The 24,160-nt window shown below is 47.8% G+C and overlaps 1 protein-coding gene across 11 annotated transcripts in view; it reads right to left on the reverse strand.

The window, feature by feature from the left end:
• Window positions 1–923: 923 nt before the first annotated feature.
• CHD2 (chromodomain helicase DNA binding protein 2) overlaps window positions 924–24,160 on the reverse strand; it is a 115,551-nt gene continuing 92,314 nt past the window's right edge. For all 11 annotated transcript variants that reach the window (XM_068695438.1, XM_068695439.1, XM_068695441.1 and 8 more), the window contains 24 exons: window positions 23,793–23,983; window positions 22,565–22,753; window positions 22,057–22,219; window positions 21,515–21,667; window positions 20,293–20,364; window positions 19,070–19,219; window positions 18,351–18,499; window positions 17,751–17,847; window positions 16,968–17,060; window positions 16,319–16,492; window positions 15,208–15,383; window positions 13,736–13,777; window positions 12,976–13,115; window positions 12,137–12,275; window positions 11,842–11,992; window positions 10,435–10,557; window positions 9,448–9,576; window positions 8,556–8,696; window positions 7,910–8,044; window positions 6,322–6,500; window positions 5,828–5,927; window positions 5,382–5,598; window positions 4,778–5,027; window positions 924–4,636 (listed from right to left, as the gene is read on the reverse strand). In XM_068695438.1, the coding sequence (XP_068551539.1) occupies window positions 4,303–4,636; window positions 4,778–5,027; window positions 5,382–5,598; window positions 5,828–5,927; window positions 6,322–6,500; window positions 7,910–8,044; window positions 8,556–8,696; window positions 9,448–9,576; window positions 10,435–10,557; window positions 11,842–11,992; window positions 12,137–12,275; window positions 12,976–13,115; window positions 13,736–13,777; window positions 15,208–15,383; window positions 16,319–16,492; window positions 16,968–17,060; window positions 17,751–17,847; window positions 18,351–18,499; window positions 19,070–19,219; window positions 20,293–20,364; window positions 21,515–21,667; window positions 22,057–22,219; window positions 22,565–22,753; window positions 23,793–23,983 (3,687 nt within the window). In that variant the 3' untranslated portion in view covers window positions 924–4,302. The remainder of the gene's footprint in view (window positions 4,637–4,777; window positions 5,028–5,381; window positions 5,599–5,827; window positions 5,928–6,321; window positions 6,501–7,909; window positions 8,045–8,555; window positions 8,697–9,447; window positions 9,577–10,434; window positions 10,558–11,841; window positions 11,993–12,136; window positions 12,276–12,975; window positions 13,116–13,735; window positions 13,778–15,207; window positions 15,384–16,318; window positions 16,493–16,967; window positions 17,061–17,750; window positions 17,848–18,350; window positions 18,500–19,069; window positions 19,220–20,292; window positions 20,365–21,514; window positions 21,668–22,056; window positions 22,220–22,564; window positions 22,754–23,792; window positions 23,984–24,160) is intronic.

Consider the following 24,160-nt stretch of genomic DNA (forward strand, 5'->3'; position numbering starts at 1 on the left):
CACCTTTCCCATGGGCACCCCTGCGTAAGAGATAAGCCAACGCTGAATTAAAAAGATCCCTGTCTCAGGTGCACTCACACCGCTGTGCTCCAGGCAGGGACACCAGGACCAGCACCCCACAGCCCCCACACCAGGGCCTCCCCCCCACCGAGCCCCCTCTCACTGCCACAGCTGACAGCCCTCACTCTTTCCATTTGGAAACCCAGTTTTCAGGGGCACATAACTCAGCTGTGAAATTTCACTCCCGGTGAAAACTTGGCTCAGTTCAGCAGCAGAGAGGCTGGAGAGGGCTGGACGTCGTGGCTACAGGTGTGAAAAGCAAAAGCCCTTTTTACAATGAGCTCTTATAACTCGGGAGAAATGGCTTCAATCCCTGCACTGTGCCTTGCCAGGGGCCAGCTTATGTGTGGGCTCAGAATGAGCGGGTGAAGGGGGAAAAAATCAAATCCAGCAGCCTGTGGGATGCCATTGCAACCCACCTGGGGAGAGGTGCATCCTGCCCAGGAGGTGTGGGGAAGGAGCAGAGAACTCCACCGATGCACTGGGAACAGGGAAAGGGGAATTCTCCCAAGAAAGGGTCAAAAAGAAGTTCACACATCCAAAGAGATCCAGAAGAGTTGGAGGTTGGATACACACCGCTACCATCCAGGGTGGAAATCAGTGAGGAAATGCTCAGTTTCTCCTGATCAGGTGGAAATTCCCATCCGAAGCGGGTTCCAAGTCTGGATCAGCCCTTTATCACCGCAGACTGCAAAATTATGTAAAACAGCTGAGAAGAACATGCTTATTCCTGCACAGTGAAAATACCCATCCTGGCATGCCCAGGGCTTGAAGGAAAGGGCCCCACGATCCTTTGACAACCCCAGTTTTCGGCACCCACCCCATCATAGGCAGGGGCTGCAGGACACACCACACTGGCACGGTTCTGAAAATCTCAGGAACACTTTTTAATATACAAGAATCAAAAGTACAGCAGTTTTACAATGTAGGAAAATTTAATACATACTATATAAACAACATATTTACATCAGAAATCACTAGGACAGTGGCATTTTTTTCACAAATATAAATTAATATTAATTACTGTTTTTTTAGTCAACAGGTTTAAAAGTCCACATTTTTACAGTAAGAGTCCTTCTCTCCCCAGAGGGGAGGTGGAGGTCGGGAGGAAGTGAGTGAAAGCAGAATAGTATTTGTGTGTGGATCACTTAAACTGTTCACGTAAGGGCTTCAGAGAGTTGTTAAGTACCCACCCTGCTTGGGCACTGCATCACCTGTCTGCAGCAGGTTTTGGTCTGCAGGATTTCCATCATCTGAATTCAAAACGTTACACCATTTCCAAAGGGGTCAGGCTAAAAAATTCTTTTAAACAAAGAAAGAAACAAAAAACCCACAGCATTTTGCTACTTTCTCCTGCAAAGAGGCTAGAGGGAACCCCGCAGCTGGCTCAGAAGGAAGAGCTGTACCAGGTGCTGACACAGACACTGCAGTAACGTTTTTGGCTGTGGACCTGTCCCCTCTGATCCCATTCATACCCAAGTGACTATGTCAGGTTATGGTCCCTATTTTGATGGGACATAAAATGTGCACGCGTGCGTGTGCTTGGGGAGGACTTTCCCCCAAATCGAGTTCTCCAGCTTTATTAAAGTCCAACCCAGTGAAGACCCCCACCTCGTGAGCAAACCAAACTAGGTTACTGTTCAGTATCAGGCCAATGTGATAGTGGGGACCACTCTTTGCTGGATATAGACAAAGTTTTCACTGTTGCACTGGTTTCAAGAAGGAAACCCCAAACCACCTCACCCCTGTAACACAGGACTAGCAGAACACCTCACGTATGGACACAGAAAATGCCTCCCATTGGGGTTTGGCTTTCCTGCACCAACCATAACACTGGTCTGGCCAGTATTGCCTCTTGCTACGATTTGTATGGCACAAACTTTCCATCACGATAGCACCACGTTGTGAACGAAAAGAGCAATTTCTCTTCGCCCCTCTGAGGTTTCTTCCATTTTCACATTAAACGCTAATACCTCTGAAAAGAAAGGACCTCTTTGTTGAATACCACAGCAAGCGTGCCTGCAATCACAGCTCGGTGAAACACGCGGCGTTAACACGCTATCTCAACACCTCCTTCCCCCCGCCAGCCCCAGGGGCCCCATGGAAGACTTGCCTTCACCGCCTCCTGCGCAGATGAGCACAAGCATAACACTTACTTGGGGCAGCGCAGCGCTGCCCATGCTGGTTCCCCCTCTACAGAAGCAAAACTGCTTCTGGGGAGTTTGGTGATGTCTGGCGAAAGAAGAATAAAATACAGGCTCTGGTGTCCCAGAGCCACGACTTGATGTCTCTATATCCACGCTGAGCTTGGCTCCAAGAGGCCTGGTGCTTGCCCAGCACGGGGTTGTGGCTCCTGCTAAAGCATCACGGTGGTGCTGGGCGCTGTTCCGAAGGCGCAGTGGGACACAGCAGCAGGCTCCGAGCAGGGTGTGCACGCCGTGACTTCAAGGGACCCAACTCCTTCGGCTCCGGGCAGAGGGGAGAGGCAGGGGATTAGTGTCAATTTGTGTGCGCCTTCCAAAGCTGGTTGGAGCGGGGAAGCCAGCCCTCAACACCCCTCAGTCTTTCAGGGAAAGGACATCACAGCTTATTAGGGTCATATACTGGCATCTTAACAGGATCCCCAGCTTCTGCCCCCCACCAAGAAGAGCAGTCGGGAACGGCCTGATCTTTAATACTGAGCTCCAGGAGATGACACATCCCCAGACACTGTGCTCTGGGCAGCCCGGCTGTTGGGAGAGCTTTGTAGTCTGCAGGGACGCGACTCTACTACCCAAGACCTCGAACCTAAAAAGAAATCACCCACTTGACTTCTGGCCAGCAACCTGTGCATAACCATTTGCACCATGCCACCAGCCGGGCACTGTTCTGCATCAGATGCAGTGACTCGAACACTTGGAGGAATGTTTGCTCTGAAGCCCACCGAGCTGGGCTGCAAACCCCTCTTCTCCCTCTGCTACGCTGGGCTTCTAAGACGTGCTCCAGGGATTTTTAAGTACCTAGTGCTGAATTCCTCATTTTCTCCCTGCTCACTTAAGTGCTAAGCTCCCGGGTACGTTTTCAATTCAGACAGACAGCAGTAGCAGTGCTGTTACTTTCAGAAATTCAGAGCTACTGCTGAACAGTGGCAGGAAGACGACAGGCGACAATTCCCCGGACAGACACCAGTCTCTGGATTCCCATTTAACTCTGCTCTACCACCCCTTACCTTTCAGCTGTAGTACAGGTTTGTGATCACTGTTTTGTGAAGCACAGAGAGAAATGCCCAGAAACCAGAGTACTTCAGTGGCAGGGAGAGTAGGAGCTTCAAGGTCCCCAGATGCCCAGAGCCATCTTTTGTCCTGGTACCTTGCAGCTCCCAGCTAGCATCTGTGTTAATGCCTGGACATCCAAGCCGCCCATGTCAGAAGAGAAGAAGAGTTTTGTTATGAATTCCTGAGCCCTGTCCACTGGCAAATACTGCTCTCACCCCATTTTCTTTCCTAGTCATTAGAAGTGAACTTAGCTTTTGCTAAAGAAGTCTGTCTTTCTTCACATATCCCAAAGACTCCCAGAGTCAAGACTTGACAGTTCCAGCCCTGGATCCCCCACCCCTCGTCTGCTGCAGGGGACGCAATGGCAGTCAGAGCAGTTTCTTGAAATGGTTAAAGACATGAGAAATGACAATGTGGCCAGAAAAGTGATGGATTGTCACCAGCAAGGCTTCTACTCCTTTGGAGTCACTCTGAAGTGACACTGAGCCCCTCTTTCAACCAAGCCCTGTGACAGCGACAGCTTGGCTGCTGAGGGACCCTCCTGGAATATGTCCTCCCAGTGGCCTGTGCTGGTTACACACAAACCCCAGCCCAACCAGTTTATCCCCAATCCCAAAGCAGCATCTGTCATGTAACATCAAGTCAGCGCAGGCACATGGCCTTCTGCACAATCCTAAGCAGCAGCAATCCGCCTTCTTGGTTTTGGGGAAACACTGGGGTTGGGGAAAACTCCCTTGCGCCCATCGGACTGGGGGAAACAAAACCAAAGCAAAGAATGAGGCAGTAAGTCTGGTTCCAACGTTCAATGGGAGAAAGGGGGGAAAGGAAATGGGAATCCAGAACAGAACTGAGAGCGAGGGAGAGTCTTCCACCTGCTCCCCCAAAATCCTCCTTGACCCAGCAAAGATGATAGCAGCATGTTCCGAGCTTCTGGCTGTTGCATCAGACCAAGTATTTTCAAGACGAGAGCTTTTCCCCCTCGGTCACTTTATGTTTTCCGAATGTTCCAGTTATAATCTGGATTGTTTTTCTGTTCTAACGACCTATCCAGAGGTGACCTGTGATCGAGGGGCGACTTGGAGTCGTGAGGAGATTTCTGAGAGGGGGGCGAGCGAGGGTCCGACACTGCGGGGTGAGGTGGAGGGAGAGGCTGTTTGTAATCTCCCGATTTGTCTGTGTGGAAGGACCGGTAGTGGTCCGAAGGTCCTTGGCCATGGTATCCCATGGGTGGCCTGTGATCAGACATCCGTCGGAAATCCTGCTGGTGGTAATTCTGAGGCCTGAACTCATCGGATCGTCGGCGCTTGGAGTCGTGGTGGTGCCTGCCGAGACAAAATGGACGGATATGAGGGAACGGATGGATTGGGTGGACAGAGATCAGCTCCCCAAGGAAAGCCTGTCCACCACCGCTGGGTGTATCAATGTGAACTCCTCCCACCCTTCCCGAGAGGAACGAGAATTACCTGTCATAATAATCTCGGTGGCCTCTGTGGTCTCGGTCACTGTTGTACTGTTCATAGGGCCTCTTGCGGGAGAGGTTATTTGGTCTGTAGTTCCCAGAGCTTCGGTGGGGGTCTCCACGAGATCGCCGGTCCCCGTAGTGGTGGTCCTTGTACCAGTGCTGCTCGTATTGGTGGTGCCGTTCCCCTCCCCACACTTGGTTGCTGTTGCCGCCGTAGTTGAACTTTCGATCTCGCTGCCAGTCTCCCCTGTCTGCAACGAGGAAAGCATTAATTAAGTGTCATTTATACTTTAGATTAAGCCCATTATTTCTGTGTTGAATTCTCAGAGAAATTATAACTATTACCATTGGAACTTTCTCCTCCCTAAGCTACGTGGACCTCATTTTATTCTTTTAATTCCTTTACCATTATTCTATCTGTCCAATTCTTAAACTTTTGACCTCTCCATCATCACATTTTCTAGTCTAGCAATATACAGTGAAAAAACGTGTTCCATCTCCCCACCTTCAAGTCTGACCAGCCACAAATTCTGGAATTATTTGTGTCCAGCAGCAAACAGCCCGTAGGTTAAGCGGGATGCTTTCCTCTGGTTCCCAGGGCTCACCTGTGTTGCTGAAATGCCTCTTGTTGGGATGGCCGTAGTTGTCACGGGGGTGCCCATGCATCTGCTGCGGGGTATGGGAGGGGGGCAGGTGGAGCTTCTGGGAATGGGGATTGTGAGGCACGTGGGACTGGGACATCACAGAATCGCGACTGGAGCCTGAAGGCTCGGGGCGGAACGGCTTCTTCATGCTGGACATGTCCTCCTTCTTCTTCTGCTCCTGCAAGGGGAAGAGAGGGTTACAGCTCAGCTGCTCTTCCACCAGAAGACTCAGACTAGGTGAGCAGTGGCCCAATCTGTCGGGCTCTGGGTTGGTCTGGAGATTCCCCACGTTGTGGGCCCCCTCCTTGTCCTGAGGGCTTTGTCAATCAGCTGTGCCCAAGCATGGGCAAGTGCAACAGATTTTAAAGAGAGCAACCAAACGAGAGGGAAGGCACTTGAGATCTCACCTCCTCTTCCTGCGATCTTTTCTTATGAGCCATCTTGTAGAGTTTGTGCAGTTTTCTGGCATCAAATTCTGTGAACTTTGACACAAATATCCATAGGTTCCTGGAAGGACATAAACTTTTCCTGTTAGTTGCTACATGAGCTGTTCATCTGCCATCTGCTTTCAAACCAACATTAAATCACTTCTACCCTCCCTGGAAAACAGTCTCATTCCAGCTCAGGACAGGGTGTTTCAGGAGAGTTGGAACCAAGCCCTTTGAAGAAAAATAAAGGATTTTGCACTGGTTTCTCTAAACTAACTCTTAAATGAAAGAGCACAACTTGCAGACAAAACCCTCACCTGAGCCTGGTCAAGGACCGAGTGGGCTACAAAACATGAGATTTCTCTTTTAAAAGCATGTTAAATAAGAGGTGTCATTCACATAAAACACAGCAGCCTCCAACTGTCATTTTTAGATACCACAGATCAGCCAGAGAAAACAGAAGGATCCCTCACCTCCTCCATAGCTTGATAAGATCCTGGTCAGTGTAGGCTTTAAGGCACTCAGAGATGCGGTCCCCGATTTTTAGGAGGCAGTTGCGTGTGTGCTCCAGCTGTTCTTGAACCGTCAGTCCCTTATCAGGCTTATCTAGTTGCTTCAGAGCTTTTTTCACCGGTCTCATCCTTTCCTTGCACTTGTAAAAGCAACAGAAAGCAGAAAGTGATTCACTTGGCACAGTGCTCTGCACTGCTCCCTTGTTAATCAGACAGAGCTGAAAGAAGTTTAATAGCATGAGATATTAGCTTTATCTGGCCATTAGGCAAGGAGGAATCAGCTATGAAAACAGCAATTTGTTAGACATGCTGCAGAAAATAATCGGGAAAAGATGAGTCTCTCCATCTCCGCTGTCCCCCAGCCTTTTAGAGGCAAAGGATTTGGTTTGCAAACAGTAAACACATACAGGCTGCTCTTGCACTGAGTCTAGGACAGGCATGGAAGCAAAACCAAGCATCAACATGCTGAACGAACAGCCCCAGCTGAACGAGTGCTCTCAGGAGCCTCCCTGCCCACCCCCGTGTGTGTTCGCTTCCATCTACTGCTTTTACTGGGAGATGTGAGATGAAAGCACCTCTTTTTTCTGCTGCATGCATCAGCACTTTGCACAGACAGTAAATCAGACAGGTTTCTACTGCCTGACTGGACCTTCTGTGCACCGTGGAGGGAAAATAAAATAAAACAAACAAACAAAGATAACACAGGACCTACAGGGAATACACACATTTGAAATTACAGAACTGTTTTTTTAAATATGATATTTCAGCATTACCCTATGCAATCACGCGAAGGAGCATCTGCCATGACAACTTTCAATAAAAGGCTATTTTTACAACAAGCCTTGCAGGCACGTTTGCTGCGAGAGCATTTACACAGCTAGGGAAACGCTCACAGCTCAGACAACTCCGCACCGACTACACCATACAAGGTCACCCTCAAAACCCTCCTGTATTTTGCTGCCTAGAAGCTCCAGTGGCTCCTTGGCTCCTATGGCAGAGAGACTGCCACATAAGGCTGCAAGATCATCTGTAACCTGGGGCTGTCAAACAAGTGGTGGCAACTTGTCAGCTGAAGAAGAGAGCCCTTCTGCATGCTTTGTTGATGTGGTGCCCTCCTCTGCCCTGGCTGGCACCCCCTGGCAGAGACAGGGGACAGACGTGTGCGCAAACAGCAAGCTGAATGTTGAAGAGAGCTATCTGAACCCTGTAGCCATGCAATTGCGTGGTGAGAATTGGGAGTTGAAGAGCTTTGAAATTTCTTCCAGCTGATGTGCTATGTACAGCAGGCAGCTGGTGGACAACTGGTCCAGCTGGTGGGCAGGTGGACAGCTCCAGGTCAGGGTTGTTCTGCCATGCTGTCAGACCAGCAAGAGGAAATTGCTGTCGGACACTACAAAGAGGTTCTTTCCCTGCCGAAGTGGGATGTGGATCAGTGCTGTGCAGACACCTCAACACCTAAATGCATCCTCGGATAAAGCACCAACAAACCCTGGCTGCTTTAGTGGGGGTCTCTGCCACTGCCATCCCGTCTCCCAAAGAAAATACTCACTATGCTGAATGTTTCTTGGTCCAGATCGTCATCCTCGTCTTCTCCAATGGGGATTGGTTCACTCCCCGCTGTAATGTGGACGGGACCTTGCGATCTCTTCCCTTTACTTCCAGATTTGGCTTCACCACCTTTAGGCTTTACAAGGAGAAATTACGCGCATCACATGATGAGCCAGACTGACAGATCCCCAGTGATCCAACTAACAACCTCCACACTATTGATACTGGCAGTTATTAAACCCTGGGCACCGCTCCTACAACTTTCCTCCCAAGATCTCAAACTGTTTTGCTGTAATGCCTCTGTTTAGCTTTATGTCATCCCTGAGGGAGCAGAGGGAAGTCAGAGCCAACGTTTTGGACATGGTTATACTCATGGAGAGAAAAAACAGCACTGAAGACTTGGAAGAGAGGTTAAGCTAAAGAATATAAGCCCCTTGCAGAGGACAGAGCTCAGAGAAGTCTCATGTCTATGAAAACTTGCAACTTCATGAAATTCAGGAGGGCTGGAAAAGGAATAAGGTCTCGCCCCACAGTGCTTCATTGAGATCTCTTTACATAGGCCCTTTACCGAATCATAGGACTTATGGCTTGCCCTTCTGCTCAGAGACTTTCCTGTCTCTTGAACTGCTCCTGAAAATACTTCTTACCTTCTCTTTCTTGTCTTTTGTCTTCTTCTTCTCTTTATCACTTTCCTTTTCTTTCTTAGTGCTTGTCTGTTTTTCCTTGTTCTCTTTGTTCTCTTTCTTCTTCTGTTTCTTTTTCACTGGGCTCTTTTCCAAGCCATCCTCCTAGAAAATCAGTCACACCACAGTCAAAGTTGGAGTCCCTCAGCTCACATACATGCTCTTCCCCAAAACACGCATCCTTGAAAAGCAATCGTTTGTTGAGGCTCATCCAAATTTGCCCTCACACCTCTTTAACCAGACAGCAAGACTGGCACTGCAGTCCACCCAACTCTGAACAAAAGGGCATAAAACTTATACAAGCCCCAGTCTGTAACTAACTGGCAAACGGCAGATAAGCACCGCTTTCCTCTGCCAGTTGTGCTGGAGAACGCTCAGTCCATAAGGTAGATACTGATCAGAACATGAACAAAAAGCTTCAGACTACAAGCCAAACCACTCAGTGACAGGCAGCTTTCTAAGCAACAGCATGACCTTGGTAGACTCCAGCTTCACCACTGGCTGATGTACTGAAAAGGAGAGGGAAACAATTCTTCTTTCTCTCCTTTATAAGGGCAACAGGCTTTGTCCTGAGACAACCCTTCCTCCGAGTCAGTGTGTGGATGTGTGTGGCCGTTCTAGCATCCTCCCAAAACATTTACGGCACTAACCTAGAAGAGTGGGTGGGAAAGGTCCTTCCTTCACCCCCACAGGTGTATATATGTTTTTGAAAGTTTGCCAGTCTCCAGTGGGAACGCATTCTGTAGCTCCCCTTAACTCCACGGGGCATTCGCCAGGGGTGCTTCTCAAGTTGAGCCTCTGTAGTAGCAATATAGCTCAAGGAAACCTGGAAAAGCCACTATCCACCTTGACTCACCTTGACTTCACCCTCTTCTGACTGGTTGTCTGAGTGCCGAGGAGAGGAGAGTTCGTTCCCATGCTCATCCTTGACTTTGGGAGCCTTGTTCTCTTTCTTTACTCGTGGTTTCCTCTTCTTTAGCTTGCCCTGGAGAAAAGACAGGACAAGTCAGAGCAAGCAAATCACTACAGCTGCTTGCTCGAGGCGTCCCCCTTCTGAACATCTCGCAACCAGCTGCAGGTCCTGCAGGGTGCCAGGACGCCTGAAGAGCCGCAGGAAAGCCTGCTGGGCCCCATATGAAATTAGGTAATCAAATTGCAGCCAGCTAGAGGGATTGCCCGTGAGATTTGAGAGGTCAAGGGGGCATCTCAAGCATCTACAGACTGGTGCACACAGAACAATGACAATGAGGTGACAGGGCCAAAGCTCCCTGATTCCCCCTGTCACCACATATGTCATGGATATTTAACAGAGCACATCATGGTGCAACTCCCAGGTGGGAGAAAAGGAAGGCCAAATATATTTTAAGACAATTTATTCCAAGTTAATTTATGTCCTGTCTGAATAGCTTGAAGCACTTCTGGCTGGGAATTGAGGGAGTTTTCAACACCCAGTCTTGTCTATTCCATCTTTAAAAAAAAAAAAAACTTTCCTAAACTGCAGCAGTATCCACTTCTCAGAAACTGCTTAAAGAAAAGGGCACAGTATCCCCTGCTTTCCCTCAGTGGTTCGCACACTCAGCTTGCACAGCCTTTTTGTAAGTGACCAAGTTGAAAATTTAACATGGGAATAGAGTCATACTGGAGACCTTCAGCAAGTGTAATAATTAATAACTTGTCCCCCATCGATTATCATTTCAGTATCACAGTGCAATCAGACAACAGACAAGCCCACGTTCTCTCACGTGAGAGACACTCAGTGGCCTGGCATCACAGCCTGTCTCACCTCCCACCACCAACCAACCGCTCGTCCTGAAAACCCCAGAATCATGCAGCCTCATCTCACCTCTTCCCCATCTTTCATGTTTTCTTTCTTGTCCAGATCCTTCTTCAGCAGTTTCAGTAGATAATCAACTCGGGTCTGGAGCTGTTTTCCCTGAGGTTTCTTATCTGTCTCAACAGGTAGGATCTTTGATAAAGAAGAAAAAAAAATACACCCACATGCACCTATCAAACCTTGGTAAAAGAGATACACTATCAGCAGTCCCTCCAGATCCAGCAAATGCTTGGAGATGCTGCACCTCCAGGAAGGTTCAAGCATTTCTTCCAACCCGTGCACTCACACAGACTCTCCCTGCCTAGCCATAAGCAAAGCTCCAAGCCAGAATCCCTCCCCCTTGGCCTTTTGCAGGTAAAAGGACCACAGCTCTCTAGATTCTCTACAAACTGTTTTAGATTAGGGGGAGAAGGGAGGGAGCAAAATATATTTGGGACCTTGCATTGCGACATTGAGTCCATTCTCCTTGATGCATCAGATTTACTTGTGACAGCCTTGTCACAGCAGCCTTGTGCCCTCCGGTAGCTTGAGACATTGGTACAGCAATGATAGAGAAGAATTTTTATTGGAAAACGAGGCTGCAAGGTACCACTTTGTAGAGGAAGCACAGCAGCTCACCAGCTAAGGTTACCTTTTTATTTCATTGGAACTTGGGTGGCGTGTCTCAGGCAGTGAGAAAATTGCCTTTCTGAACTTCACGTAGGAGGGCTCCCAACCACAGTCTGATCTTTGCTAAAAGCACTCGGGGGGATGTCATGGGAATGCAGCATATTGGCAGCCAAGCAGATGTACAGTCCCAGTGTTCCTCAGCCTGATGCTGCAGTCCACCCTCCTTCCACTGTGCTGACACAATGGATAGCGGCTTATTTTTAACCTGGATCATTTCAGCATGGCCCCCATAAACAGCTCTTATGGGAATGACTGAGGAACAGAGGAACTAAATGGAGGCTTTCCAGCTGGCTTTGCTGCCAGAGCCAGTCGTGTAACCATACCCTCAAAGCTAACACAGACCGGTCTTGACATAAGCAGCGTCAAATCTGTGAAAAATTATTTCCACACAGAACTCAAGCTCAGCTTCTTGTGAGATGCTCAAGGAAATATCAAGTCACGATTATGCAATGCAGCCTCTATACCGTGCATGTAACCACATATGTCAGCATTACTGTTTTCTTCCTGCAGCACTTCAGTGTGGTGCATATGGTACCGTTCAGAGAAAATTTACTGCCAATCAAATAAGACAACTCTGCTTTCCATCAAGCATGCAGCATTCCGCAGAGGTCAGTGTTTTCCTCATTATTATTTATTATTATTTTTGGAGTGGTTACAAACATAAACATCTGTTTCTGGAGCAAATCAAACATGTTCTCTATGAAGACCATAATGGACCCAATGCAAGCAACATGCAAAGCAACCTACCTTATCAGATAACTTCAATTCCGGATCTGTTTTAATTAGTTCCCAGTTTCCATAACCATGCTCGTAAATTCCCACTAACAAGCGAGAATCCTCCTCCACTCCCCAGTCTACATCAAAATGGGCAGCTTTGACACGGCACGTCAGGCGGTACCTGAAGGCATTTCAAACATGAGCTACTTTTAATGCTGCGGGGAGGTAAAGCAAATCCACATATCTAGGCTAGTTTCTTTTGACCACAAAATCCAAATTCCCTGAGCCTCTTTCTGCCACTGCCTGCTTGACTATTCAAACTCACTTCTTTCTTTCCTCTGGGTCTGCGGGGATGGATTTGTGCAGCATTTCAAACTCCTCTTCATGCTGGATAATGGATTTCACATTGACTTGGACACCAGAGATCTTGATAGTAGGACCTCTTCTTTTCCCAGGTCCTTTCCCTGCTCAGTAATAAAACACAGCAGCTAAGAGAACTCTTACAGAAAGAATGTTTAAGTAAAGAAAAAAAATGTCAGACATACAGAGATCAACACCTTGCTCCAGATTCCTAAGGTCATCTGCTGAGGTAGGCCCCCAAAATTAGTTAACTTTCACTGACTGACTTAGATCTGCAACCCAAACACCTCCCAGTATCATCATGATCTTAAAAATACATCTAAGCACACTGAAGCAGTTGCTTCAGTAGTTCTGTTCACCTAGAGCAGGCAGAAGTACCTGCTTCAAGTATCAGTGGCACAGAACAGCCACACATCGAGTGTGACACCAGCTCCAGACCAGGCTCCACCATGGAACACACAGCACATGTTTGATTCCCAGTGCCTGAAGCAGTTAAAATACGATCCTTCTGCATTGGGACCCAGCACTAAATAAGCTGATGACTTCAGCTTCTCCCCAGGAAAACTGACATTCAGCAGAAGCTAACAGACCCAAATGGCACTTGCCAGATTGAGCAGAAGGTTCATGGATTTCTCTCTGCTGGTAAAAGCTGCCTGGCAGAGATGGGACGATTTCAAATCATGCTTATTTTTCTTGTCTTTGCAATGTGGCACACCACCCCAGCCAGCAAGGGAGTACCTTGCTTTCATCGGCTCCACAAAGCACCACCAAAACCATTATAACAGCAGCAAATGACCCTCTTACCTTCACTTGGATTTTCTTTCAGCTGCTCCTCGTATTCTTGCATTGCTGACACACAGCTGTTGTGGATGAGCTCCCCTAACCGCTTCAGGTCAGCTACAGACTTATCCACCAGCTCCGCATCCCGGGCGATGCACTCCAGCCTGGGAAAAGGGGAAAAAAAATTGTAAGGTTTGTATCTGATGCAGCATTTCTCCTCCTGGTCATTCTCTGAGCAGTTGTTTCACAGCTTTCAATCATCAACGAGTGCAGTGTATGTGCAGAGCTGGTGCAGGAAACAGTTTTAGTCTTTTTTTTAGGCCTGACAACTGCACCACAGTGCAGATGCAGTATAACTGGCCCAATCCTTTGGATTTTTTAGTCTTAAAAAGATGAGAATTGTCTATCTTGGGCACACCTGACTCTCCAGCGTGCTTTATGCCCTCCCAGTGCTGTCTTAGCAACATTCAGTGCTCAGGAGCTGCCATCTGCTGTCCCACTTGCCTGGCTGAGGTTTGTAACACTAAGGCCCATATACAAGCCTTGTGTTTCCCAACCAAAGAGTACAGCCAGCTGAAAAAGCAGTCATTTCTCAGACAACAGGGAGTTGAGGGACTGTGTGGCAGTGTTTGGGTTGCAGAGCACATGACGGCAAACTTATCAGGACTGGTGCTGCGTGGGGAAGTTTTGTCAAACACTGGCAGCAGCGGGTGCGTGGCAGGGCTTACAAACACAACATTGCCCCCAGGATAACTCTCTGAAGCAAATCCAGGCTGGGACTTACCGTTCAAGAGGCAGTCCAAACTTCTTGTAAGCCTTGATAAACCTAAGCAAAAAAAAAAAAAAGAGGAACTAAAGTAACTGCCATAAAAATGGGTCCAATATCACACATACACTTGAATATATTAATTACAGCCTGCCACATTATCAACCTCACATTCCACTCTGATTAGCTAAGCATCACTCAGGACTGGGAAGTTTCATCCATTAACCCTCACAAAGAGTTTTGTGACCTCGGCTGGAGAAGAACACGACGTTATTATGAATGTTGGATGTTTGACAGATGAGGGAAAAAAAAAAAAGAGGAGAAACATAACCGTAAAGAAAAATTAGAAGAAAGCATTGGCTCACACCATATTGGTAATTATTAACTTCATTTTCCAAGGAGAAAAGAGGCATTAAATCAATGTCATTAGTAATTTCAAGCTCAGGCTATAAGTAACAACCTGTCACAGAAGAGCCAAATGTAGTGCAATGCGTCACAGAGCCTTGCAGACAAGGATTGTTATTTATTTTTATTTCTTATTTTTTATTGTGAAAATCTCTGCCATTACTAACACACAACTTCAAGGCAAGAGTCAGACATCACTGCTGCAACTGAACAGGGCTTTGTGCTGGAGTAGACCCAGTGGCTTCAACTGCAGAATATTTTTAAATGAGTTAATTTTTTCCCTTCTCTTTTTCATCGTGCGCTCTTTCAGCCTCTTTCTGCTACAGAACTTTAACCTAAATGGCTGCTATATTCACATTGCAACACCTCCTTCCTTCTCTATGGTTTTGGGGCTGGATATGGGGTAGCTACCACAATGCACCAAGTTTGACCATTTCCTATTTAAAAATGCATTTCTCAGAGACTGAGGCAAGGAAAACTCACAAATCCTTTTCCATCTTTGGCTGAACCTCTGGGCAGAGCCTTAAGACAAAAGCCTGAGGGAAAGGCTCAAAAACGAGAAGAAAATACAAGAAGAAAAGAATACTTTGGAATTCAGCCCCCAGCTGACTTCTGGAACACAGTGCAGAGAGGATATACCAGTGCTCTGATTGACTGGACCACTGCTTCTCATGGGGTTATTTTGCCTTTAACTTCAACTTGAATTGTCAGGACTACAGACAGAAAAAAGTCGGGGATGCCAGTTCTGGGCTTCTCCAGCTCCATCTCATGGCACGTAAAATCTTACATCTAATATGGAATTAGCTCAATCCACTCAGCCCTGCTGATCAGTTACAAGGATTAATTTTAGGAAGGTACCAGTTTCACTGTAGATAAAGATAATCTTGCCTATTTGGGCCACACGTGAATGTTAAAGTCAGCAGCAAACTGAATTATACAAAAGTGCAGAAGCTGTCCTGAAGAGACAGCTTCACCTAAACCACTGATGTGCTTATAGCTGAATATCTCCTGGATTAACTTGGTCTTTTCTATACCTGCATGGGGTTTCTGTATTTTTCTAAGCTGTCTCTTGTGCTCACACTGACCTCCGGATTTCAGCATCAGTAAATCCTTCCACGGTATCTTTTCTAACACTCCGAGGACGTCCCCTGCGCTTTGGTCTCTTCTCATCATCGGTGTCGTCAGTCTCGCTTTCTGATCCAGACGATCTCTGAAGCCTTCTCTTGGTTTCTGCATCCGATTCGCTGTCATTCGTTTGTGCCTGCATGCAGCAGAAAGACAGCACTACAGTTACCAACTGCTAATCTGCTAATCTTTTCCATCCCTCTCGTGCACTGGCACTATTTCTTGTTCAGGCTGAAACACCTCAGTATCTCTTCCTGAAGGTGCAGAAGCCCATGTAATCAAACCAGACTGGGTACACACACTCTTGCAGTTTCTGGCTAGCTAAGGCTCCAGTGCTCATCCTCTCTTTACAGTCTTTACAGTTTCACAACTGCATTTTGATTTACTGAAGTGTGACATGTTAAAACACACTGATTTTCTGTGGTTTTGTGCCACAGTTCCTAAGGCTCCTTGATAGCTGTTTGTTTTTTTTTTTTAAAGACAAGGAGACCTCAGAAATAATCTGCAATCATCAGATACAAATTATCCTTCTGTTTAATTTTCACTTAAAAATTTGCCCCCTTATCCCAGAGAACAGCTCATAACACTCAAAAGTCCCAAATCCCAACAGAGTTTCCTTGCACAACCTGCTCCCTGATGGATTTGGGTAGAACTCATCACCTAAAAACAAACTTGGGATGACAGTATCACTTTTTGCCTGCAAGAGACACTTTTAGGCAAGAATAGTGCAGGGAACTCTGGAGCCCAAGGGAAAGCAGCAGCCTGAAAACGACATAAACCACTGAAGATCTGCATTATACAGTTGGTTATTTTTCCCTGTGCTCACTACAGGTTCTGTTTGCTAACACAGCATGAGTCTTACCAAACCCAGTATGGGCTTTCAGACTGCATTATGACCCGTGGGCCCAATGCATGATGCCAGCAAGAAACCAACATGCTGCCTCTGTGGGTTACTCCTAACCAGCTTTGGAGAAGGGGAAGCAGCACTCAGATGGCAGGGAAGCTTCCTCTTGAGCGCTGCCTTTGCCAGCTCTGGCCTCCAGCCTCTTGGCTCCTCGAGATGTGCTGTACCTTTTTGGTCGAGCTCCGGATGCGAGGCAGCATGTAGATTTCCTCCAATTCTTTCTGCCTTTCTTCCTCCTCCACCTTTTTCCTCTGCTCCTCTGGAATGATATCGTCCCAGTCCTTCTGGGACCGCTCATCCAGCTCTGTCTCTTCCTCCTCCATGGTTGCAAAGTTGGCCACCTTTTATAAGCAAAGGAACACTTTTAGAAATTCCCACCCCTGGCAGGAATACCCCAGAGCTGTCTGCTAAGCCTCAGCTTCTTCTCCATAGGAATTTTGCCAACATTTCCATGATTACTATATAATTGATCCCTATGTCACTACATTCCTGGGTCTTTGCCATGTCTTTGGGCTAACAGCTCTTGAGGAAGTACGTGCAGCTTAAAAAGTACTGCTGAGCCTCACTAAGTTATCGGGTTTGTTTCCAAATTTGGTAAGTTCTACATTTTATTCACAGCCTTCAGGGCCACTTAAAAGGAAAGGAATACCTACACATCTGCCCAGCTGCCAAACCCAGACAGCCCCTCAGAAAAGTGCTCTGTACAGGTCCCTTCTCACTGGGCCTGATGTGTTCTGTCCACCACTGACCTCACCACCATGGCAAGACGTGGGGACAGAGGTTTTGGCACCCCGCTGCAGAGCCCAGAGTCTGTACCTTGAACTGTGAGAGGAGCTCGTCGGTGGCACTGGTGGACACTTCGTTCTCTCGTGTTTCAGCCAAACGCAAAATCTCGTCGATGTCCATCTCCTACCAGTCAGAAAGAAAGAGCGATAAAGCGGAGGGGCCGAGCACGGGCAGAACCGAGAGGCTTTGAGAATAGACTTGTGGGGTGCAAGAGCTAAATAGGGATTGTGCTGATACGAGCTAAATAAAGTGCAAATATCTTCAGGGTGTCATCACCCAGGGCAGGGATGAACTATCTCAAGTGGTACGAGAGAGTATAAATACAGGTGATAGAATAAAAGCAGCAGGGGAAATTTCCAGGCAGTGAGGTGTATCAGCTGTTTCCCTCAGGGGAAGCTCTGCTACTTGGGCTGTTAAAGGAATTGGTCAGAGCACTCAGTAAGAAACTGCCAAGCAACGCCGTGCTGAGATGGGAGGGAGCGACCTATTTGACTTTATTACTGACTCCAGCATCTCTGTGAGAACAACCCAAATAAAGCAGGCTGGAGAGATGCTCAGAGGAGCGAGCCCTCGTTAGGCCGTGCTATAGCCAGCTCGTGAATCCCAGGGAGCTGAGGGGCTCTCTTGGTGACCTTCACCCCAGCAAGGAGGCTCTTCTCAGCCCTGATCCCCACCCCAGAGCTCTCTTCCTTCAGCTGCCCGGGACTCACACCCTCCCTATTCACCAACCTGCTCTTGTGCACAGGGCAAGTACAAAGAGGGAGCAGACACAGAGGGATTACCAACAGTGATGTTATTTCAGTTTCGAACTACCTGAGGCTCTGACTCTTCCCCTTCAAGCTCCTTGAAGAGATCTTCAGCTCCAAACTTCAGAATAGCTGTCAGCTCCTCTTTGTTGAACGGATTTGAACTGCAAGCAGAAAAGAATGCAGCAGGGTTTGGAGCTGTTAACTCAGCTTTGTCACAGCACAAAACCATACCAAAGTTTCTCCTAATTAAAGAAGCAAGCTTTCTCCCCAGCACTAAAAAGAAGCCTTTTTGTTCATCTTTTCTGCTCTGGCATGGACATCTACTGTTAGAGGAGAAACCTCTATCTATTGAGGAGAATTGGGAAGAGTCTGAGGTCACTGCAGCTGTTCCCTGATACCACCACCAACTTTTCTCAGACCAGGAGGATCTCTGGGAGAAAAACTGAAGGAAAAACAGGGCAATGCCTTTCAATCTCTGATCATCTTTATCCTACATGTCCAAATTAATGACTGCATGAGCCAAATTAGTGGAAGGTGCCTTTATTAGTGGAAGCTCTCTTCTCCCCCATACCCTATCAAATAAATATTGGGAGGTATCAGAAGGGGAAGCTGGTTATGCCACATGCTGTATGAGATCTTTATGCCTCCAAACACAATTGCTTACTTGGATCGCCCGGAGTTGTTGTCCAGAACAGTCCGGCCAGTGGTGTCCATACGCTGGATCACCAAATGATCCAGCACCATTTTCTTCTTGGCCCTCTCAATGATCTCCTCCTCTACCGTACCCTTTGTGACCAGCCGGTAAATATTCACCTGAAGGGTGAGAGAAGAACAAAGCTGTTTCCAGGAGCTGAACATGCTGTGCTGACATAGTAATGCATCCCTGAGTTGTTTCAGAGGAGACTCCCCTGCTGACATGGTCCTTTTATGTACAGATGTGTCTTTTTAGAATAAAACCAAGCACATGCTTCTGTATGTCAGGGGGATCACGTAATATCAGGCTGGTTAACAGAGCTTGTAGAGTATGTAAGATAAAAATCTTCTGGAAAAAATCACTCTAAATCCAAATTAGCATCAAACTTTTCATGTATCTAATAAAACCCTAAAAAAGAAGGATATTCTACTTTCTAGGGCAGAGTGAGGTAAAGAAGTGTGATGCCCCCAGCTGGGTTCTTGGTTTTGAACTATACAAGAACCAAAAGCCAACAGTTTGGGCCAATTTTTGGTTTCCTTGGCTTTAAATGAGTTTCTCTTGGGTTGACGGTACTGGGGTGAGGTTTGGGGAAAGAAAGGCCATGTTTTCAGCAGCTCTGGTGAGGGGGGAGCCCATTTACATGTATTTGCTGAAGCCACAGAGCAAATGAGCCAGGTAACGCTCCTGACCTGCTTCTTTTGTCCGATGCGGTGAGCCCGAGCCTGAGCCTGAAGATCATTTTGGGGGTTCCAGTCCGAGTCAAAGATAACGACAGTGTCAGCAGAGGCCAAGTTAATTCCTAGTCCTCCAGCTCGTGTTGACAACAAGAAACAGAAGTCCTAGGCGGTGAAAAAAACACACAAGTCAGCCAGCCTGTAACTGTGGACATAAAACAGTAACTGTGACTACAGAGCTGTGCAAGGAAATGGATGGAGGCTGTGGTGTGCTTGTACTTCTGTACGAAGCAGGAAAAGGCTCAAAGCCAAGGCAGAAGGGGGAGGTGTGCTGCTCCAGGAGGGGCCAGCATGCATCCTTGTGGGAGGGCAACGCAAACAGCTCAGGGCAAGGGCACCTTGGAGTCACCTCCGAAGGTCAGACCATGCCCACCAGCCCCCTGCGAAGGCAGCAGGCAGACACGTGCTTTTTGTTGTCTGAAGCCTGCTGGGGGTGAGATCAGCTCCGAACACGAACTGTCTGAGTCACTGCCAAAGGGACAGGCTGCCAGGACAGAGCCAGGATGTCTGAGCCCTGGTGGATGCCCCCAGCAGAGGGGAAAGGGCAGCTTCTACGGGCATTCCTGCTCCCTGCTCTCCCGCCTCCACTGCTGCTTCCTCCTGGCTTTTATTTATTACCTTTCCCAGCACCACGAAGCACCTTCTGCATCGCCTGTCAGCCCCCAGTCCAGGCTCCTGGAGTGAGGCTGGACATTTCTCGTGGCTGGGAGATGGCCGAAAGCGAGCGCCCTGCACCCTCCCTGTGAGTCAGCACACCCCAGGAGAGGCTCGGGATGCCCTCTCCTATTACACCGGAGACTCACCTCCAACACCAGACCCCACTGCCTGCCCACACTTCAAACTTCCCCTTTGCCATTTCATATTCCAAACCAGCTGCAGACTGGAGGATTTATTTAGCAGCCGTCTCATTCCCCAGACCGTAAGGAGAGAATTGCTAAGTTCGGGCTGTTCCTGGCCTCTTTGGGACTACGTGGAGCTGTGCCTTGCAGCCCCGTTATTTGGGTGTGGGAGGTTTAAAACAAGCAATACGGATGGGTGCAAAACAAACTGTAGCTACGTCTTTAAAAGTGACAGGGGTCCTGTAAAAAGAAACGAACTGAACTTAATCCCCTCCTGGCAGTCGGGACCTGCAGCCCACCCTGACCCCTCGGGAGGCCAGAACATCCCCCTTGCCCTACCTCAGAGCCATCGGCGTTGAAGTGGTCCAGCGCCTGCTTTCGGATCTCCCCTTTGATCGAGCCGTCCAAGCGCTGGAAAAATCAACAATAATGATAAAAGAAAGAAGGTAAAGGAGCCCTGAGGAACCGTGGCACCCAAGTTCTGGGAGGCTGACAGCCCCCTCCCCTGCCCGTAGCATTTAGTCCTTAAAAATAGCCGCCAATTAAAAGGAACTGGGCTGCCTTAACCTGCTGCGTGCGAGGGCAGGAGGGGGGCATGCTTGGGCAGCAGTCACGCAGCGGGTGACACTGCAGCTCCCGTTACAGGCTCCCAGCCAGGATCTCTGTGTTTGCTATCCTCTCCTCGGGGTTTATCACGGGACAAAGGCCAAAGCAGGGGCCTGGCAGAGGAGGTGTTTTGCAGAGACAGGGCTTAATTTATTGAGGTTTTGTATGCTGGGAACGTGTGCCTCGCAGCAACCTTCAGGAAGTGGTACAAGTCCAGAAAAACAGCAAAAGGGCTGGCTAGCCAGCATCAGTCAGATGGAAACAAACTGCCCAGGACCCATTAGCCACCTCAGGTTGAAGAAATATGGATATCAACATCCCTAAATAGCTTCAGAGAGCCAGCAAGGGAAGCAAGCTCCAGAGCTGAGAGCCCTCTGCACAAAACCGCCTGCTGGTAGATGTAGGGGCACCTGCACGCAAGGGCTTTTAGCATGAGCACATCAGTTATCTCAGCTAGAGAAATGGATCACGGAGTACAAGGGGTTTCTGTTAGGCAGGGTGTCCAATCCACAAGTTGGTTTAGTGATTAACACCCACCAACAAGTGTTTGAATCTGTTGTACAGGATTCTCCCCATCATTTAGACTCTTACTTTATGAACAGCAGTACCAAGCCATTGTAAGAGCAGTCCTCGTCTATAGCTCTCAAAGGATACATCATTATGCCCACTTACAGCAGGCAAAACATCCACAAAAAAGGAAGTGCCACATCCAAGGGGCAGCATCAGACAGTGAGCGAGGCATCCCACGCTCTCAGCTGGTTTCTGTCTCTCCATATGTTCCCTTCCTGGAGTGCCACACTGAAATGAAGGGACCTCCCAGCTCCCTCCAGTGTATTTCAGTGCCACCTGTAATCCCAGCCACCCCAGCCTCCAGGAACCTGAGTGCTTCTCATTGCCCAGGTTCCCTCCTTATTTTCAGGTGAACCCCACTGTTTTCCATGCTGGTGTTTCTCACCTGAAAAGGGTAGTGTTTGATAGTCAGGTACTCCGCCAGGATGTCCAGCATCCTCACCATCTGGGAGAAGATCAGCACTCGGTTGCCTCTGTCTCGCAGCCTGGTCAGCAGCTTGTCCAAGAGAATTAGCTTTCCACTGCTCCTGATCAGAGACTGAAGAAGTAACCGTCAGTCCAGCGGATGCTTTCCAACCTTACCCTTGTGTATACTGTGTGTACTCTGTGTATACACAGAGACATGCAGAGACCTGCTTCTTTGGGAGCCATGCTTCTCCCACACCTCTCCAATCAAATCACCTGGGTTCACACAGCAGAAGGCACACACACAGTAAATTACCCAAGATAAGTCTCATACTGCACACACCTCCCACAATATGTTGCCTATAGTGGAAGGGGAGGGCAGGAGATCCTGTGGCTCAGCTGTGAGGACTATTTCCAATGGACAGGGGCAGCTGAAGCTAAAGCCTCACCTGATTTTATCTTGGTGAGAGGATAGGAGGAAGGGAAAGTTAAAGAAAAGCCATAACCAAGGGCGCTGCCCACCTGCAGGGTCTCAATGCCATTCTCTTTCTCGTTTTCCTCGGGAGGTTTGATAAGGTAGCAGTGGTTGCAGCACTTTTTCAACTCCATCACAATGTTCAGGAAACCAGATGTGCTCCCTCTTGTTCCCTTCGAAAGAGCCTTGTAGTTTCTTGTCAAAATCCACCTACAGGCAGGAAAATAAACAGGCCAAATCACTTCACAGTGCAAAGAAGGCACGCTGGAGCCTGAGAGGAGCAAAACCCTCAGGGACATCCTAGTTCAGGCATCAGTCTGCTCTCTTCCCTCCATCTCTCCTCACTTCCTCCAGAGGATTCTGCTTTTTCCTCCTCACTAGAAACCCTGATCTTACTTTCCTCTTGATGGTATTACAGTTAAATATTAAACAGCACCACAATTCTGTAAGGAGCTTTACTGCCCCAAAATGTATTCCACGAAACATGTTCCCAAGTCACACAGAAAGCTGCTCCCATTTCTGCCGGTACTCCCAGTAACTTAATAAGCAACTCACTTGTAATACTGCTTCTGCAGAGCAGACATTTCCACCCGGAGGATCTGCTCCACTTTGGCTGGCAAAGATTTCTCCACATCCTTCTTCACTCTGCGCAGGAGAAAGGGCTCCAGGACTTTGTGAAGGCTCTGGTAGCCGTTCTCTCTACCTTTCCCATGATCTTCTTCAAAATCCTCCCAGAACTCAAACCTAGCAACAGAAATCAGTAGTAGAAAGGGGTCAGAATATATTGTCTCATGGTATCAAAGAGCACATATCAGATATGCTCACACTGCATGACGAGACAAGAGGCCACCAGTTTGATGGAGACACAGTGGAGGATGAAAGGTTCGCTCTACTCTGGTTAACTGAACAGGCTGGAGGCACAGCTAGAAGCTCTCTGGGTTTAGGTACCTTTCAAATATTTTATCTTTGAGCTCCATAGCTCCTCATTGACTCCCAGTTCCAAAAATCCCAGGCTTTTCAATATTCTCCTCCAATGTCTCCTGGTAGCATTTACCAAGTAGCAGTTTCTGAAAGTCCCACATCAACCACCCCTTAGGCAGGGCTCTGACAACCAAATTCTGTTTTACACTGCTCTGATGGCTTTTTTGGACTGCTGCTTCCTCTAACAGCTCCTTTGAAATTTGGAGAACTGCTCTTCTCAGTTCATCAGACCTTAAATCTCTGCTTTCAATTTTTCTGTGTTCCAACAAAAAGAATTTGGGGGATAGCTCTTTGTACAGTCAAACATCATTTGGGTGACTCTGGGGGCATGCTCGTCGTAGCCTTAGCATTGCACACAGCCCATTTCATTTTAAGAAAACAAAACATTTGTTATAATGTGGGCATGCAAACAATCAGCTAGACACCACTGTCCTCGAGCAATACTCCCAGGGACTGCCATAAAAATGTTTGGCGAGGATGGCTGAGCCGCATTGTACCGGAAACCTCAAAAATGGTTGAGATGATTGCTTAAAACAAGTTTAGCTTTTTAGAGATGGCACTAAGACAGCAAACAGATTTGAAAGACATGTATTAGGTTTCCCCATTCAATTTGGTGCCAGAAATACTCTTTGTGTTAGTCATTTAACCTCTCGTTTCCCCTACAAGTGTTTGTTCCCTTTTCACTGGTCTAATTCCACTGAGTTTAATTCAGGGTTTCTGTCTTTCTGCTCTCCCTCAGTCTATTTGATGGGCAAGAAAAGACACACAAAGGTATTTTCTGAAGCACCAAAAGGAGACTTACTTCTCTGGCATGATGAAATGAAGCAGGGACCAGAGCTCTTTGAGTGAATTTTGAAGTGGGGTGCCGGTGATCAGCAGCCTGTGGTTGGACTTGAAATCAATCAATGTTTTGTACAGCAAAGAGTCGTCATTTTTCAACCGATGGGCTTCATCCACGCCTAGAAAGGCCCAGTTAATACTTCCCAAAACAGCCTGAAGGAAAAGAATTTAAATGCATATATATATATCCTGGGTCAGATGATTCCCACCACACTGCTCATGCCTCTCTCTCCATGGCCACAAAGCCCTGCCGTGTCTCCTTTTCCAGGGAGTCCTGCCCCAGTCCCTGTGCAGAACCCACCAAAGGAGTTGGGCTCACAGGAGTTTCTT

Source organism: Anas acuta, chromosome 12 (assembly GCF_963932015.1).
Source record: "Anas acuta chromosome 12, bAnaAcu1.1, whole genome shotgun sequence".
Lineage (NCBI taxonomy): Eukaryota > Metazoa > Chordata > Aves > Anseriformes > Anatidae > Anas > Anas acuta.